We start from the raw sequence: 16,496 nt of genomic DNA on the forward strand, positions 1-16,496 counted from the left end.
CTACTCAAACGTATAGTAAATAATGACTAAGGGGAGACCTGCTTTATTCGAGGGGAGGTGTTTGAAGATGAAAGTCACACGTCCTCTCATTCAAAAAATATATATATATATATATCAGTTGAGATGAGAACCTTAACAGAAACAGTGAAGGTATAATAATTAATTGAATACAGATCATTGTGCGTTATCTTCCTCATCGGCTCTCCAGATTTGTAGTCTCCTATTCTTAGAATCTTTCTTTCACTTCCAAATTTTATCCCATTTTTTTCGTTTTCAAATCTCCATTACACTGCGAAACTCGAGCTGTCTCACCGTCTTCTTCGCTGCTCTCTGTTGCTTCTAACTGTTCTTCTGAATGTCCGTGACTACATCATCTTCTCACCATATCATAATTTTTTCTTATTGTCTTCTTCGTTTTGGTTTTGGGTTTCTTTCGACGTGATGGCTGGAAAGGAAGAGCTAGTGGGACGAGCAGAGGAGCGTGGTCCGCCAGTAGTGGCTGAGATGGAGAGCTCTGTTGTTGATGCTTCTAACCCTTCTTGGTTCACGCCGTTGAGGTACTGTTTTTAAGTGTGATTTTGGTTTTCACTGCAGTTTAGTTCTTGGGAAAAAGTGTACTGTTCGTTTTATCATTTGGGTAGCAATTGTATAGGTTCGTGGTGGTTTTCCCTCTTTGTTTGGTGAAGATGAGGGAAAATAGTGCATAATTTCGCTGTCTTAGTGATTATATGATGCTTTATAGCAACTGAAGGGAACCCTTTTGATTACCATGTCTTAGTGATTATATTTTAACCATATGGCTTTGTTTTAGTGAGATTACTGTGATGTTCTTTACAAGGAAATTCGTTTGTTTTTGCTTTTCTTTTCGAAATTCTGGTGGGGAAGAAATTAGGGGTTACTGTATGCTCTTGAGCAGAACCATCCAAGGAGCATTTGCTGGAGAGACAACTCTATGAGTGAACTGTGCCTTTTAAGGTGAACTGGGTTTGTCTTGGTCATGTTTCTTGAATATGGAACTTGGAAGAATCTCGTGAATTCTCGTCCAAGTCTCTTTTAAATCACCTTACTGTAAATCTAACTCACTTCTCCTCTTACGCCTCGTTGCTCAGGACCATAGACTTGAACTCATCTAAGGTCGATCTTATTGATAAGCTCCTAATTCGACCATGAAATTCTAATTCTTAGCTTGGTAGACTTTAGTCACTTCATTAATCTATAGCCCTCTCACCTCCCACCTGTGTCACCTCACTTCAAACCAAGCAAGGAGGATTTAAAAGAAGGCTGTCTGTTTTTCTTAAGATGCTAGAGGAATTTGAATGCTAAGTGATTTTTGACAATGCTGTTTTTTTTTTCTAATTTGGAGAGGTTTGACTTCAACATATAGGGCTTACTTAGAACCTTAGGATATTTTGGGGCTATGTATTGTTAGGAATCACGAACCTCCTCCACAATGGTATGATATTGTCCACTTTGAGCATAAGCTCTCGTGGTTTTGCTTTTGGTTTCCCCAAAAGGCCTCGTATCAAGGGAGATGTATTCCTTACTTATAAACCCATGATCATCCTCTTAATTAGCCAATGTGGGACTCAATAATCCTCAACAATCCTCTCCTCAAACAAAGTACACCATAGAGCCTCCCCTGAGGCCTTCTTCTCTGAAGTTCTTGAACAGCCTCCCCTTTATCGAGGTTGACTCCTTTTCTGGAGCCCTCGAACAAAGTACACCCTTTGTCGACACTTGAGTCACCTTTGATTACACCTTTGAGACTCGCAAATTCTTTGTTTGACGAAACTTGAGGATTCTATTGGCATGGCTAAGTTAAAGGCATGGCTCTGATACCATGTAGGAATCACGAACCTCCACAATGGTATGATATTGTCCACTTTGAGTATAAGCTCTCATGATTTTGCTTTTGGTTTCCCCAAAAAGGCTCATACTAATGGAGATGTATTCCTTACTTGTAAACCCATGATCATTCGCTTAATTAGCCAATGTGGGACTCAATAATCCTCAACATGTATCTCTAATTGGATCAATCTTTTAATTATTATTATTTTTCGTGTGTGTGTTGTATTCTCATTATATGATTAGTGCCAATTGGAGAGTGTTTATGTAGCCTCCCTTGGGTTATCTTCCTAATGTATCGAACAATTTCTCATTTTTAATTGAAGTTTGTTTTGTATAAATTTTTTTAGAAAAAAGTTCACAGCCTCTAATACCTATTTTTTAAAATTTCTGAATCTGCAGACTGCTTGTTATATTTTGTGTCATCAACATGATAAATTATGTGGATAGAGGAGCCATGGCAAGCAATGGTGTGAATGGGCATCGGACTACTTGCACAACTGATGGTACATGTACATCTGGTTCCGGAATACAGTAAGATTTATCTAAAGGACATCATGAGAAACTTTTTTGTCATTTGTTGAGCCATATTGGTAGTTCATCTTTCTTTTCTTAGGTATGCAAGTGAAGTGAGGGGTCACTAGGGTTGATATTCGTCACTATTAATATTTATTCTCCTTTTTGATAGAAGACATTCTGGGATGGATAAAAGCATCTTGTTTTGTCTTTTAAGTTGTGATGCCTGAAATTGGCTAAGTTTTTTGGTAATTATTCATTGTTAGATATGCCATTCTAGTGCTATATGCTAATATTCTACCCTCATTTTTGATACTGAGTTACAAAATATTGCAATTTTTTGTGAACTACAACATCTGTCATTCGATCGATGTCATGACTAGTACAGTGGTCGTAGATTTACCATTTTGATATTTGAAACACAATTGATAGGCTACAACGGAAAAGAGAATTCACCATGGTTGGCTATTTAATATTGTTTCAATATCCTCTTTGGCTTTGAACTGTAAATCATTTAACATGTATTACTAACAGTCTAATACTGTTTCATCTCCCGTCTTCTAAAGCTGGCTTTTTGGATTATTCTGTTTAGGGGCCAGTTTAACTTGAACAATTTTGAGGATGGAGTTCTATCCTCTGCTTTTATGGTTGGACTTCTTTTGGCTTGTCCAATATTTGCATCCTTGGCAAAGAGGTAATCAAAATAACTTACTCGAGCTATAACTTGTTGTAAGGCTTTTGACACTGAAAATTGAAATGAACAATTATATAATATGAATAATCATCCTTATTGAACATTTAGGACGTTTCTTTCTTGTTTATTACAATAACTTTCGAGAACTGAATCTTTTCGTAACATTTGCTATGTGATGATGTGAAGTCTTTTGATTTGATGCTGTACCTCTAGCTGTGATTATGTTGCATTCCATGATAGCATTTGAAACTAAATAAATGAAATATGATACAATTCTGTTTTTTGACATCCCGACTAATCCCACGAAGCAACCACCTAGCCCTACAACATTTGATTGTTAAGAAACTCGTAATATGTTAATATTCTTTGTTGGTGCACCATGAGGCTTGAACTATTCTCTAAAAACCCTTTTAATTTTGTTAGTCCCATGCCTACTAGGCCACCATGAGGCTTGTAATTCTCCAGGTCTCAATTTAAAAAGTAGTTCAAATTGTGTTTATAATATATTTACAGTGCAGTTACCACCTATATATCTTTATTTGAATCTCAACTAAACTTTACATAATTTTTATTTTACAATATTATGTAGTTTTTAGTATATTGTACCATATATGTTTTAATTTTAACAAAAATAAAATGAGTGTAGTATGTTTATTAGTGTAATTTTTCGCCTTAAACTTTCCAATTTATAATCTAGATATACTAAAAATACAAAAACGATCGATCCAAATAACTGTTAGATGAACACGACTCTCCACAATGGTATGATATTGTCCACTTTGAGCATAAGCTCTCATGGCTTTGCTTTGGGCTTCCCCAAAAGGCCTCATTCCAATGGAGATAGTATTCTTCACTTATAAACCCATGATCTTCTACTAAATTAACCAACGTGGGACTCACTCCCAATGATCCTCAACAACAACAGTTTGAAAAGCAATGCCAAATGGATAGTGAATCTTAAAACAAACAATAGTAATTGAATTGCATACCAAATGGGCCTTAAGCTAATCTTCAAACTTAAATCCCATGATGATTTCAAAAAGATATACTCCATTTAGCATTGAGAGGTTTTTAGCTGTCAAAACTCTCAGAAAGAAGGTTTAGAACAAATAAGAACTTAATAGTAACCTACACCAGTCGAATCCCTAGATATCATTGAGTTTCGGTTTAGCCAGACCTTCTAAAGAGAAGCCATTTTCCCATAAGATTTTAATCAAACCCTTCTCGAATGCCCGAACAATACCTGTTTACTTAACAATGTGGAAACAAGAGAATGGGAATGGAAAATTGTCATTCCCACTATTGTTGCTTACCAAATCAATAACGTAGGATAAATGTGTTGCCCACTTCAACATTGAGATCCATGGTGGGCCGGAGAGACAAGACACTGTTCTGGGAGGATGCTTGGCTTCGAACTACTAGTTTCCAAGAATGAAAAGAAGATTATGTGATGCAACTTTCTTTATCTTAGCATCATAAAAAAATATTTATTAACCAGCAGTAGTGATTTCATTAAATTTAAGTCTTATTAAGCTATCTCTTCTAATTTTTGCAGGGTAAATCCGTTTAGACTTATTGGTGTTGGACTCTCTGTTTGGACTTTGGCAGTAGTTGGGTGTGGTCTCTCATTTAATTTCTGGTCTATTGCTGTATGTCGGATGTAAGCAAACATCTTATCTTTTTCCTCCTTTTCTTTGTTATTTTCTATCCTTCTCATTTTCCTTGTTCTGTTTTAATTATATGGGGATTATCCTCGTGAATGTAACGATTTTTCTGTGATCGGTAGGATTGTTGGTGTCGGTGAGGCTTCATTTATAAGTCTTGCTGCGCCATTCATTGATGACAATGCACCAGTTGATAAGGTTCATTTTTTTCCTTCTAGAATTTGCTTGAAATCGCGACAATATATTTACCAATGTGTTCCTTCAAAGTTTTCAAGCGTGATATTTTCATTGCAAAATACAGCCTAATTTAGATAAATATAAACATGAAGTTTCTAAATCTAGTTTCTTTCTTTCTCATTGTCACCTCAAAAGTTTGCAATTGGGCATCTTCTTATTATATTATCTATCTAATTGAAAACATTTGCTCATATGCCACAGAAAACAAGCTGGCTTGGAGTATTTTACATGTGTATACCAACTGGTTATGCTATTGGCTATCTTTACGGTGGATCGGTAAGTTTTTACTATTTGAATGCGTCAGTATAGTCCTTTAATCTACAAACGAAGAATAATCGTAATCTAAAATTTCATTAATGTTTCTTCCATATTATGATTGATTTTCTTATTTCTTATTTCTCATTTTCTGCTCTGTTTATAGCATACTCCCAATTAAGTATTTGTGTAGCCAAATAACTCTTATTTTTAATTCATAGGTTGGTCAACATTTAGGTTGGCGATATGCATTTTGGGGAGAGGCAATATTGATGGTTCCTTTTGTAGTTCTTGGCTTTGTTTTAAAGCCCTTGCAATTGAAGGGTAAGGATCAAGTTTAGATCATACAATAACCAGTTTTTGTTGTGCTCTAATTAAACGATTTGTGGATGCAGGTTTTGCTCCTCGAGAGATAATTAATGCACCGATACCTGTAGATACAGCTGCCTCATCAGTTAAAGGTGCCTTTCGTAATTTTTTTATTAGAAACAAGACTTTCCTTGATGAAATTCTAAAGAAGATGCTTTTTATAATTCATTTTTCTTCCTTAGATGGGATTGCATATAAAAATCACCCATAGACATGCATAATTCAACTACAGTTCAGTTATTTTTTCTCATATCTCGGTTAAATCAATATTTTTCAGTGCTAAAGTAGTATGATCATTTATTTCTTAAAAAAAGAGTATTATGTAGGATCAGTTATGAATGGTTTATCAAGATATATCTGGTCGTCATATGTATCAACTCGACTTTTGATTAGATTCTTTAGTTTGTGATTATTCAAATAGTCAATGGACACGAATCTCTTTGGCTGATTAAACGAAATCAGTTCTTTTAATTCCTAAACGTATTAAGTTTCTTAGTAAAAACAGAAAAAAAAAAGAGATTCTGATCAAGTACTTGTCTACTTGAGATGCTTTTTTGCAACCTCTTGTGGCCTGGCAGACTGATGCCTAGCCCTTCCTACTACATTCATCTATGTTTTGGTTTAATACTGTTCTCCGAAAAATTGTATTCCAGTAATATTAATCTTTCCCGCATCATTTGCTTCATATTTGGGTTCATTATAGTCATCTGCTCCATTCTCTTTATTTTTCTTTTGCATGTTTGCCCTTTTTATGAGCCATAATAATCTTTTTTGACTTTGTATATGGAATTAGATGATGTAAAAACGAAAGATGGAGTATCTCCTCAAGATATCCAAGAGAAAAGGGCAGGAAGTTCTTCCAAGTACGTGACTCGTTGTAAGCTAGAATCGAGCACAACTTTTTAGTTGGATTTGATAGTTTAATTATTAAAAAATTTTACACTATCATTGATAGGAAAATGAACGGTTTAACTCATAAATGTATGTGCAACTGGCACACAAAACCTGTTAAAATCCCTGTCTTTCTCTGGTCTAATATAACCGTAGGTTCATTTTCTCGTGACACTTTTACCACATTTTATAGCATTCTGATATTAAACAAGATTTCAATGGTAAACGGTACAGGACATCGAGGCTTGTTGTACATGAGAAAGCATATTTTAAATTAATTGTTCCATGTAGTTCTGAAAGTTTTGAAGGCTTCATTCATTTTTTAATGTTTAAAGAATGTTGGAGAGAAATTATAAGACATAGCATGGACACTTATAATGAAAAAAGTGAAAAAAACAAGCTGTAAATGTTTAAGATTTCCTTTTATATGTTGGAATTATCAATGTCATTTTCAAATTAGATTGCGTGAACGTTGCGTGTATCTCTCTATTTTCAACTATGTATCTATGTCGGTGCTTTCTTTTGAAGCTCTGAATGTGATATCACTTGCATTGCCTTTTTTTAAATAACTGGAATTTCAAGGCTAGCTTCAAGAGATAGCAAGGGTTTTAAAGTCATAAGTTTCAACTTAAGAGCTTGAACTCAGAACTTCGAGGTTGTCTCTAAACATCATAGCCCCCACTGAGCACTCCTAGATAGACGACATGTGCTGCCTCATACGGACAAACTTAAAGTAAAGAATTTTAGTCTAAATAAAACTAATAGAAGGCCTATTCTATTTACATTGTAGGTATAATGTGTAAGAGATCTAGAAATAGAAATTAAATGCCAGTATGCCATCTGATCTTGTTCTGTCCTTAATCTATGGCAGTTCTGTCCTTAAAGAAGTATTGCGATTTTTGAAAGATATGAAAGCGCTTCTGGTCGATAAGGTTTTTGTCGTCAATGTTCTAGGTATTTCCTTCACTTGAACTACCATACCTTTTCTCAAGTATTGATCATAATATGTTAAGATTTTGGATCCAAGTACTTTCAATTAGGACACTCTTTGAATTTACTTTAAACTCTGCAATTTGTTTGTAGGTTATGTGGCATATAATTTTGTCATAGGCGCATACTCGTATTGGGGACCCAAGGCTGGTTACAGTATTTATCAAATGGTGAGGTCACTTTATCTTATGGCTATAATGTTGCATTTCAGCCATTTACTCTCTTCCACTTGGGGCGAGTTTAAAATGATTTTTAAAATACTGAAAATTGTTTTTATTGAATTACAATTTGAAATTTGTATTTGGAAAATTCTAAAAGTTTCTTAATTACTGCTTCTTCCAAAAGTGCTTAGAGAATAAGCATTTCGCTCCGGAAAACCTTAAGTCACCCAAAATTAACCATTAATCATTAAATTTTAACAAGAAACAAGTCTTTTATTGAATTAATGAAGAGAAAAATGCTCAGAATTCAAAACTCCCTTGAAAAATAAAAAGAAAAACTAAGTTGATCAAGTTGATATAAAGTTGGAGATATTTTTGGAATTTTTATATTTTCAAATATTTTGATAGAAAAGTGCAGATATAATTTTTGGAGGGATTACCGTCGTGTCTGGAATCGTTGGAACACTAGCAGGAGGTTATATTTTGGATCGAATGAACAACACCATCTCCAATGCTTTTAAGGTAGATTTCCTTTATACTTCAAAGGGATTTTATTTCTTGAATTATCCTTGTGACGTCCGAGTACATTTTCTTAATTGAATTATAAATACCATATGTTTTAATTTGATGAAATAAACATGTTCGTCCACGATATTAATATAACTTTGACTCATTAATTTACCTGGCCTAAAATAGCTTGCTGTCACAATAGATCCAGGTAGGTGTAGTATGAGGAAATTTCAATTCTTTAGTATCTTTTTGATTCATATTCCCTACAAATTCCATGGGCTATGGTTCTAAACTCTGCTTAGCATTACTCCTTGCCACATTTTTGTTTTCTGCTTCACCATGTAACTAGATTCCTTCCAACAAAGGAATAGTAATCTGGGGTAGATCTTCCATCCATGTTTCTTCTTGTCCTGTCTACATCATAATAAACTTCTACTTGGAAGTAATTTCTCTTTTTGAATAAGATACCCTTTCGAAGAATTTCTTTTAAATATCTCGAGATTCTATTAGGAATTTCAAAACGAGTCAATTGAGATCCATTCACTAGAGAAAGACTCATAAGCTGGCTCTAAAACCCAAAAACTAACGAGTTACATAAACATAATCATGTATCCATTCACTCGTGGGTTTCACAAATTTTACGAGAGGCTCAACAAGTGATTATCGATGTTATTTGGGTAGAAAATGACTTTATAGGGGTCACACATAGGACTTCCTACTTTGGTTCTATATTTTTTTAGTATAACAAAGAGTATGGAGATTTAAACCTCCAACCTCGAGGGATGGAGTACTTGCCAATTATCGATCCTTTGCTCACTTTGGCTACTTTGACACTATATTAAATATTAAATTTGAAACAATAATATTTCGATACACTAAATTTGTGGCAACCCAAGTCTACATATATAGGAGAAAACCTACTGCAGCGTAAGGAAAAAGTAAAGACAACAACTAATATTTACACAAATATTTATAAATATTAGAAGTTCCAACATAAATAAGAATTTGATACATAGAAAGGATAAAATTGAAATATTTATAAGATTTGATAAAATTCAAAATTAGCACAAGCATTGGAGGCTAAATTATGTTTTTTTAGCCAATACAATAATAAAAATGTTTTTCAGCCTTTATCTGTCATATTATATGTATAGTTCATGTGCTGATATCATGAATGAAAGGCTTGTACTGTAATGCTTATTATTGCGTACATTTCAATTGTAGCTTCTTTCTATGACAACATTTATTGGAGCGGCCTTTTGCTTCGGTGCCTTTTGCTTCAAAAGCTTATATGGCTTCGTGGTTCTTTTCGCTATTGGTGAACTACTAGTATTTGCCATACAGGTATATTCTTCTTTTCCATTAAGTTTTTCAGCCTATTTTTAGAGTAACCAACTCCACAACCTTGTCACAAGATCTCTCACCATTCCTAAAGAATCTATTATTTCTCTGGAGCCAAACCCTCCGCAATATCGCAAATAAACTAGCGTGCCACAAAACCTTCTATCAAATTTCTATAGTAATTGCGAAACATTTATGAAAGGTAAATGGTAGTATTACAACGTTTGAAAGAATATGGGTATTTTTGAAACAAAAGGAAGTTCAAGGCGTACCCTAAAAAACTAGTAAATTGTTCAAAATTCATTTAGAAATTTTAAATAACGTTGATAGTCAATCACAAGCTATAAAAGTGAGTGAGTGACAAGAAAAACTTTGAACTCAACACCAAGACAAACTTGGAATATGACTGACAATTCTCAAGTTTCAAAACTTATATACAATAATATTAAACTCGTAAAAGTGGTCACTCATGGGACTGGTTCGGGTCTAACTCTTACTGCGAGAAGGCCCAATGAAATAGTCAGTCTCATGAAATTGTAAATGTGTAGCAATGATGGAAGGGTAAAAGCGAAATTCCACCTGTGAAGGGTAGTAAAGATAAAGACAACCTTGCTTGAATAGCATCTGTTCTCTAAGTTGTACAACTTTGTCTTGAAAAGGTAGCAAGGATCCAAATAATCCTTATATATAATGTTTTCTTTATTGCAGGGACCGGTAAACTTCATATGCCTTCATTGTGTGAAGCCTAGTCTAAGACCGCTTTCTATGGCTATTTCCACCGTTTCAATCCATATTTTTGGTGATGTGCCATCCGCACCTCTTGTTGGAGTTCTCCAGGTTTGTACTTGGTTTTACTGTTTATAACATCGACACTTTTTCTTAGTCCAACAATGTGTGGAGGTGAATATTGAAACCTTTAACCTGATCTGATCTTTTGGTCTAGTGTAAATGTCTAAACCACTTCGAACTAGTTTTAGGTTAACAATACGCATTAGCACGTAAATATAGTGTAAATGGGTACCTTAGATGTTCGTCTACTTGACTTTTCTACACAAATTTGTAGCTCATTTCTCTATTATTGTACATATGCATATTTAGAGCTTATTAGACCGTTGTCTTTTATTTTATTTTACTACTATTAGTTTAGGGCTTCCATGAATGCGTAAATATTTGGCTCTACTGTGTAGAATAATATTGAATTCTCCTATATTTGGTCTTACAATAACATGGTATCAGAGCCACTAGGTCTTTCCGTTGGGAATTATGATTTTAAGTCATTATGGATTTATAAACCCTTAGGGTTTGAGGTTTGGAGCACCTTTTTGGAGGGTTTGGTCTTTTATCTTAGGTATATGTATCAACAACGCTGTCAGGATCTCTCGCTCTTGTGGTCACTCTCTGAATCCGCTGTCGTTGCTTCAAAGGTCAGTTACTTGACTAGTCTTTATCCCACCTAGCCCAAAAGATAGGCTATTTTTCGATCAGCAAGATTCTGAAATTCGACTTGAAAACGACTAGCATGTGAGGGCCACATGCACTGTCAAAGATTTAGCCCCACGCACGGACGCGTGATTGGTTGGAAGCCTTTATGATTTTGTGGCTTGTTGTTTCATGCTACTCCCATCCTATTTGTTCATCTAATGTGGTTCAATCGTGAACTCAATCCATCCATGGTTCATCTAAAAAGCCATTTGTTAATTCTGTAGTGCAATGTGGTAAATTTCAATAGTGTCAAAACTCAAGCATCTTCTTCATCCTCTACGTTTGCCCCTATTACAATCATCGTTGGGTTACGCGAGGAATCACGACTCTCTACAATGATATGATATTATCCACCTTGAGCATAAGCGCTCATGGCTTTGCTTTGGGCTTCCCCAAAAGGCCTCATATCAATGGAGATGTATTACTTACTTATAAACCCATGATCATTCCCTAAATTAGCCAATGTGGGACTCCCTTCCAACAATTCTTAATGTAGCCCTCAAACAGCCTCCCCTTAATCGAGGCTCGACTCCTTTCTCTGGAGCCCTCGAACAAAGCACACCCTTTGTTCGACACATGAGTCACTTTTGACTACACCTTTGAGACTAGCAATTTCTTTGTTCGACACTTGAGGATTCTATAGACATGACTAAATTAAGGGTATGACTCTGATACCATGTTAGGAATCACGACTCTTCACAATGGTATGATATTGTCCATTTTGAGAATAAGCACCCATGGTTTGAGGTTAGGTAACATGAATCATTGTCTTCCTTCATCTTCTACCAAATGGGTCATTGACTTTGGTGTGCTACTGATCATATGACAGGTATTCCCATTTTGTTTTCCACTCCTTCATCTACATCATTTGCCAATGTTACTTTGACAGATGGATCAAAATTGTCTATTTTTGGATCTGACACAATAAATCTAATCATCTCTTTCTGTGTCTTTTGTTCTACATTTACCTCAAATTTACTTGCATTTGATTTCTATTAGTAACCTCACTTGCGGACTCAATTGTTTTGTTTTGTTCTAACTTGTTCTAACTCAATTGTTTTTAATAGTAAACTCCCTCGTGGACTCGATTGGTTTGTTTTTGTTCTAACTCGTTTCAAGATCTTGTGACGAAGATGATTATTGGTAAAGGAAACTCACTCATGGACTCAATTGTTTTGTTTTTGTTCTAACTTGTTTCAAGATCTTGTGACGAAGAAGATTATTGGTAAAGGACATGAATTTGGAGAACTTTATATTTTCTATCATCAAGTGCCGATAGTTGTCTGTCCTGGATTTGTTTCTCCGTTTGATAGCCATTGTGTCTAGATCATACATATCTTCCAACGTTAAGAATGTTTTGTCCTCAATTTCATAACTTGTCTTCATTAAATTGTGACTTAGGTTAGTTCGCCAAATTTCATCGTCTTAGTTCGAGCCCTAGAATGAATAGAAATCAAGTGCACCTTTCAAATTAGTTCATTATGATATTGTGTCTAAAACTAGATTTCGATACTTCGTTGTGTTTGTTTATAAATACTCTCGTATGACTTGATTACATTTTATGAAGAATGGTTCTAAGTTACTTTCTCATTTTTATAACTTTCATGTAGAAATTCGAACTTGGTTTGATGTTTTCCTTAAAAATTTTGAGAAGCGACAATGTTGTCGAGTACTTTGTCGTAGGATATATATGGCTTTGTCGTAGTTTGAATCAGTATCTTGTATCTCGCGATGTTCCTTTGAGGACAGACCTTTTACGAGCCAGGGGGAGGAGGATGATCTATTTTATCTATACACGTGTATCTCCTACACCCTTCCCCGATCCATCTTCTTCGACGTTTGTTCTTGCCCACCTATTACTCGCAATAAAGTCGAGGCAAATGTCTTGTACTATAAGATTCTTCATCATTAAATCCAAAACTAAGTTTTCTATTGCTCTTCATAAAGGTAAACATTCTTGCACTTTCCTATTTCTTATATTGTCTCTTATAACCATTTGTTATCTTCTACATGTTCTTTTATTGCATCACTTAAATCTATCTCGATTCCTAAAACCGTTAATGAAACATTGTCTCATCCTAGTTGGCGCAACACGGTGATAGAAAAGATGAAAGCTTTAGATGATAATGGTACCCAGGATTTAGTATCTCGTCCAGTAGGAAAGAAAGCTATCGGATGTAAATGGCCGTTTGCATTTAAGGTCAATCTCGATGATTCCGAACCTATTGATTTGAAAGACCGAAGAAAAATTAGCAGATATTCTCATGAATGCTTTAAATGAAATTCAAATGGATTATCTTTATAACAAGCTAGGCCTGATTAACATATATGTTGATTAGAAGCTTATTAGTATATTGTCTTTTATTGTAAGTTTACTGTTATTATTTTAGCGTTTTCGTGTATTAATAACGATATTGCTGGTTCGGTGAGTCTAAACGAGATCAATGATTTTGTAGGACCATATTAACAATTGGAGGAAGACCGCTCTCATTCTTACTGCAGTTTTTTTCCCCGCTGCTATTATATGGTTCATAGGTAAAGTTCCATACTTTTTAGTGTTCCCAGCTGCTATTGTCTGATGATTGTCTATGTTTGTGCTGTTCAATCTAAGCTTTGATTAAGAACCATGAAAGAAAATACACGACTACGAAAAGGTCTAGCGAAGACATTAAACCTTACAAACTCCCGAACCACATCATAAGACCTCTCACCCGCCCCGAAAATTCTGTATGTGTGTGTGTGTATAACCAGAAGGTCTGAAATTCCCACGTGTTGATGAACTAAAAAAATTTCGTTAAATGGATGATAAGAAACCAATGACATTAAGATATACTTCATTTCAATGCATTCAAATGCACGTCCAAGTGTGTTCATGTCTGGTATCTCAATACTATATTCAAGTGTCTATGCTTATCACTGATAATTGTATAAACACAATTTTCTCTTGAATGCTAGGAATATTTCTTCACAGTGTTGATAGATTCAATGAAGATAACGAAAAGCAAATCACGACCAATAGATCGAGCGCGGAACCTTCACTCGAACCAGAGAAAGTACAACAAACAAACAATGAGCAAGTCACAACCAATAGATCGAGTGCAGAATCTTCACTCGAACCAGAGAAAGTACAACAAACAACCGATAGATCAAGTGCAGAATCTTCACTCGAACCAGAGAAAGTACAACAAACAAACGAAACTTGTACGAAAACTTAAGGTTGCATATTCCCAATCCACCTTATCTAGTATGATCTTTTAGTGCATCTTGTTTGATGTAAATAGACTTGTCTTTTAGATGATCCTTATTTATTTTGATTGTCTCTACCAATACATTCAGATAATAAAAGGTTGAATAGCCTTTGGGTTGAAAGTAAATATTGTGGGTATAGAATGTGCTATGATCATCATGAATGTTTATGCAACTTTTGATTCGGAATTGTCTTTCATTCCAAAGCATAACTTGTATCTATGCATTTTATATTCGCATGGAGTTCGCTCTCAGACATATAGCCATCCCTACGATTAATGTCAAAATACCTAACTTCATTGAAAAAGATTAAAATACTTATAAAAAAAAATACATAGTTCATCGAACTATTTTCTAAACTATGTATAATATGCTTTGAAAATATTGAAGCTTTATAACATTTAAAAAAATGAACACTTTTAAAACTAGATGAAACCACATTGTTCATCTCTCACAATGTTTGAACAATGGAGAGGATACGTTGGTTGCACTTACGAGTCGGCATAAAAATCTCCGACCGACAATGTCGAGACAATGAGAGAGGATATGCTGGTTGTACCCACGAGTCGAACAGGTGGCATAAGAACCTCTGATCGACAATGAGAGAGGACATGTTGATTGCACCCACGAGTTGAATAGGTGACATGAGAACCTCTGACCGACAATGTTCAAACGATGAGAGAGGGTATGTTGATTGCACCCATGAGTCGAACAGGTGGTATAAGAACCTCTGATCGACAATGAGAGAGGATATGTTGATTGCACCCATGAGTCAAACAGGTGACATGAGAACATCTGACCGACAATGTTCAGACAATGAGAGAGGATATGTTGATTGCACCCACGAGTCGAATAGGTGACATGAGAACCTCTTATCGTCGGAGAAGGAATAAATGGAAAAGGCACAAGCAATCCCAATAACGTTAATGCAAGACGACCTAGTTATTGTACGACTCGTCTCGAACAGTGTAGTCTTAAACTCTCAATAAAGGCTTTAGAAATTTAGAAAATGTAACTCTACCGTCCGAGCACACGAAACTCGAGAATATCTTATTCCAACCAACCCTAGGGCATGAGTTTGAGGACCCATATATTTTTAATTCCAAATAAGTGCATCAAAATTGAAGTGAGAGAGGACTTTAAATTGGGTCAAAAGGTGGAATTTGTGAATTGACCATTTTAGCCCTGGTGGATTGCATTATTACAATGGCGGCTCATGTGGTGATCTATGGATACCTTCTCTTATCTTCTTCAACCTTAGAACACAGTTGTTCGAAACAGAGAGATAGAGGAGAGAAAATGGCAGGCGCTTTAGCTGGATCACTTGGAATTGGCCTTCCATGTTCCACCAAGCTCTCTCACACAACTTCACGCTCCTCTCGTCTAGTTCGTGTCAAAATGGCCGCCACACTCGACGAGAAGAAGAACTTCACTCTCAAGAAATCTGAAGAGGCTTTCAAAGCTGCTAAGGTACATTTCTCTTCTACCTAACTTGTTTCCTTTCTCTTTCATTCAATGCATGGAACCTTTGGATTGATTGGTGAATCCCCCTTTTCGTAATCGGTGACTTTTTCCGAGTTCGCCATAGGTAGTCTGTGTGTTTGAGTTTGGATTTAGATGTTTGGTAGTGGATTAGCAATTCGATTTGAATTCTATGGTTCTTTTGCGGTATTAGGTATCTGTGATTCTGATTTCTCGTACTGGAGGGCAGATTTTTTGTTGCATCGCTGAATTTTCGATTGTTTGTTGAAAATTCAATGTAATGATATCTTGTTTGTGATGGTTGATGTTGATGGTGAACATTGTTTTGAACGCTTTAGAGAAATTTACGCAGGAGCTAATGCCTGGTGGAGTGAATTCCCCTGTTCGTGCCTTCAAATCTGTTGGTGGACAACCAATAATTATCGATTCTGTAAAGGGCTCCCACATGTGGGATATTGATGGTAATGAATACGTTGATTATGTGGGTTCTTGGGGACCGGCGATTATTGGTCATGCTGATGATGAGGTACAATTCCACTTAGTTTAATTTCTTCAATTTGTTTCTACTTGTGTGTCATAGTTTCAGTTACTTGGATCTTCTGCGTTGCTTTTAAGTCTAATGTTCTTCAACCTTTATTTATTTATTTATTTTTTTTTTTTGTAAAGTTCTGAACTATCAATGGCCTTCTAAGTTTGGTTAATGGATATGTTTTATCTCATAAGCATGTTGTATCTGATCTCTGTGACATGGTTCCATGTAATTTGTTCTAAAGAAACGTTGTTTGGCATATGTTGCGCATGGTCAATAACTTT

At 35.4% G+C, this 16,496-nt stretch overlaps 2 protein-coding genes across 4 annotated transcripts in view; both read left to right on the forward strand.

The window, feature by feature from the left end:
* Positions 1-16,496, forward strand: part of LOC111434600 (glutamate-1-semialdehyde 2,1-aminomutase 2, chloroplastic-like) — a 30,498-nt gene that overhangs the window by 11,503 nt on the left and 2,499 nt on the right. For both annotated transcript variants that reach the window (XM_023072058.1, XM_023072059.1), the window contains exons 3-4: positions 15,463-15,671; positions 16,036-16,209. In XM_023072058.1, the coding sequence (XP_022927826.1) occupies positions 15,463-15,671; positions 16,036-16,209 (383 nt within the window). The remainder of the gene's footprint in view (positions 1-15,462; positions 15,672-16,035; positions 16,210-16,496) is intronic.
* LOC111434598 (probable sphingolipid transporter spinster homolog 2) lies at positions 152-14,329 on the forward strand. Of its 2 annotated transcripts, XM_023072054.1 has the most exons (16): positions 152-557; positions 2,248-2,379; positions 2,954-3,055; positions 4,611-4,715; positions 4,842-4,917; positions 5,158-5,232; positions 5,433-5,535; positions 5,607-5,672; positions 6,374-6,443; positions 7,343-7,425; positions 7,555-7,631; positions 8,031-8,144; positions 9,357-9,476; positions 10,182-10,310; positions 13,412-13,490; positions 13,911-14,329. In XM_023072054.1, the coding sequence occupies exons 1-16, from the start codon at positions 442-444 to the stop codon at positions 14,168-14,170; spliced, it is 1,707 nt and encodes a 568-aa protein (XP_022927822.1). In that variant the 5' UTR covers positions 152-441; the 3' UTR covers positions 14,171-14,329. The 2 variants fall into 2 exon arrangements, with proteins under 2 accessions (XP_022927822.1, XP_022927823.1); XM_023072055.1 differs by lacking the exon at positions 152-557 and having other exon boundaries at positions 2,273-2,351.

Source organism: Cucurbita moschata, unplaced genomic scaffold (genome assembly GCF_002738365.1).
Source record: "Cucurbita moschata cultivar Rifu unplaced genomic scaffold, Cmos_1.0 Cmo_Scf00045, whole genome shotgun sequence".
Taxonomy (NCBI): Eukaryota; Viridiplantae; Streptophyta; class Magnoliopsida; order Cucurbitales; family Cucurbitaceae; genus Cucurbita; species Cucurbita moschata.

What these genes read in the sequence shown, in the direction of transcription:
- LOC111434598 (XM_023072054.1), top strand. Translation starts at nt 442, where the DNA reads ATGGCTGGAAAGGAAGAGCTAGTGGGACGAGCAGAGGAGCGTGGTCCG. An exon ending in TCTTGGTTCACGCCGTTGAG is followed by an intron (nt 558 to 2,247) that starts GTACTGTTTTTA and finishes CTGAATCTGCAG; the next exon opens with ACTGCTTGTTATATTTTGTG. An exon ending in ACAATGCACCAGTTGATAAG is followed by an intron (nt 4,918 to 5,157) that starts GTTCATTTTTTT and finishes CATATGCCACAG; the next exon opens with AAAACAAGCTGGCTTGGAGT.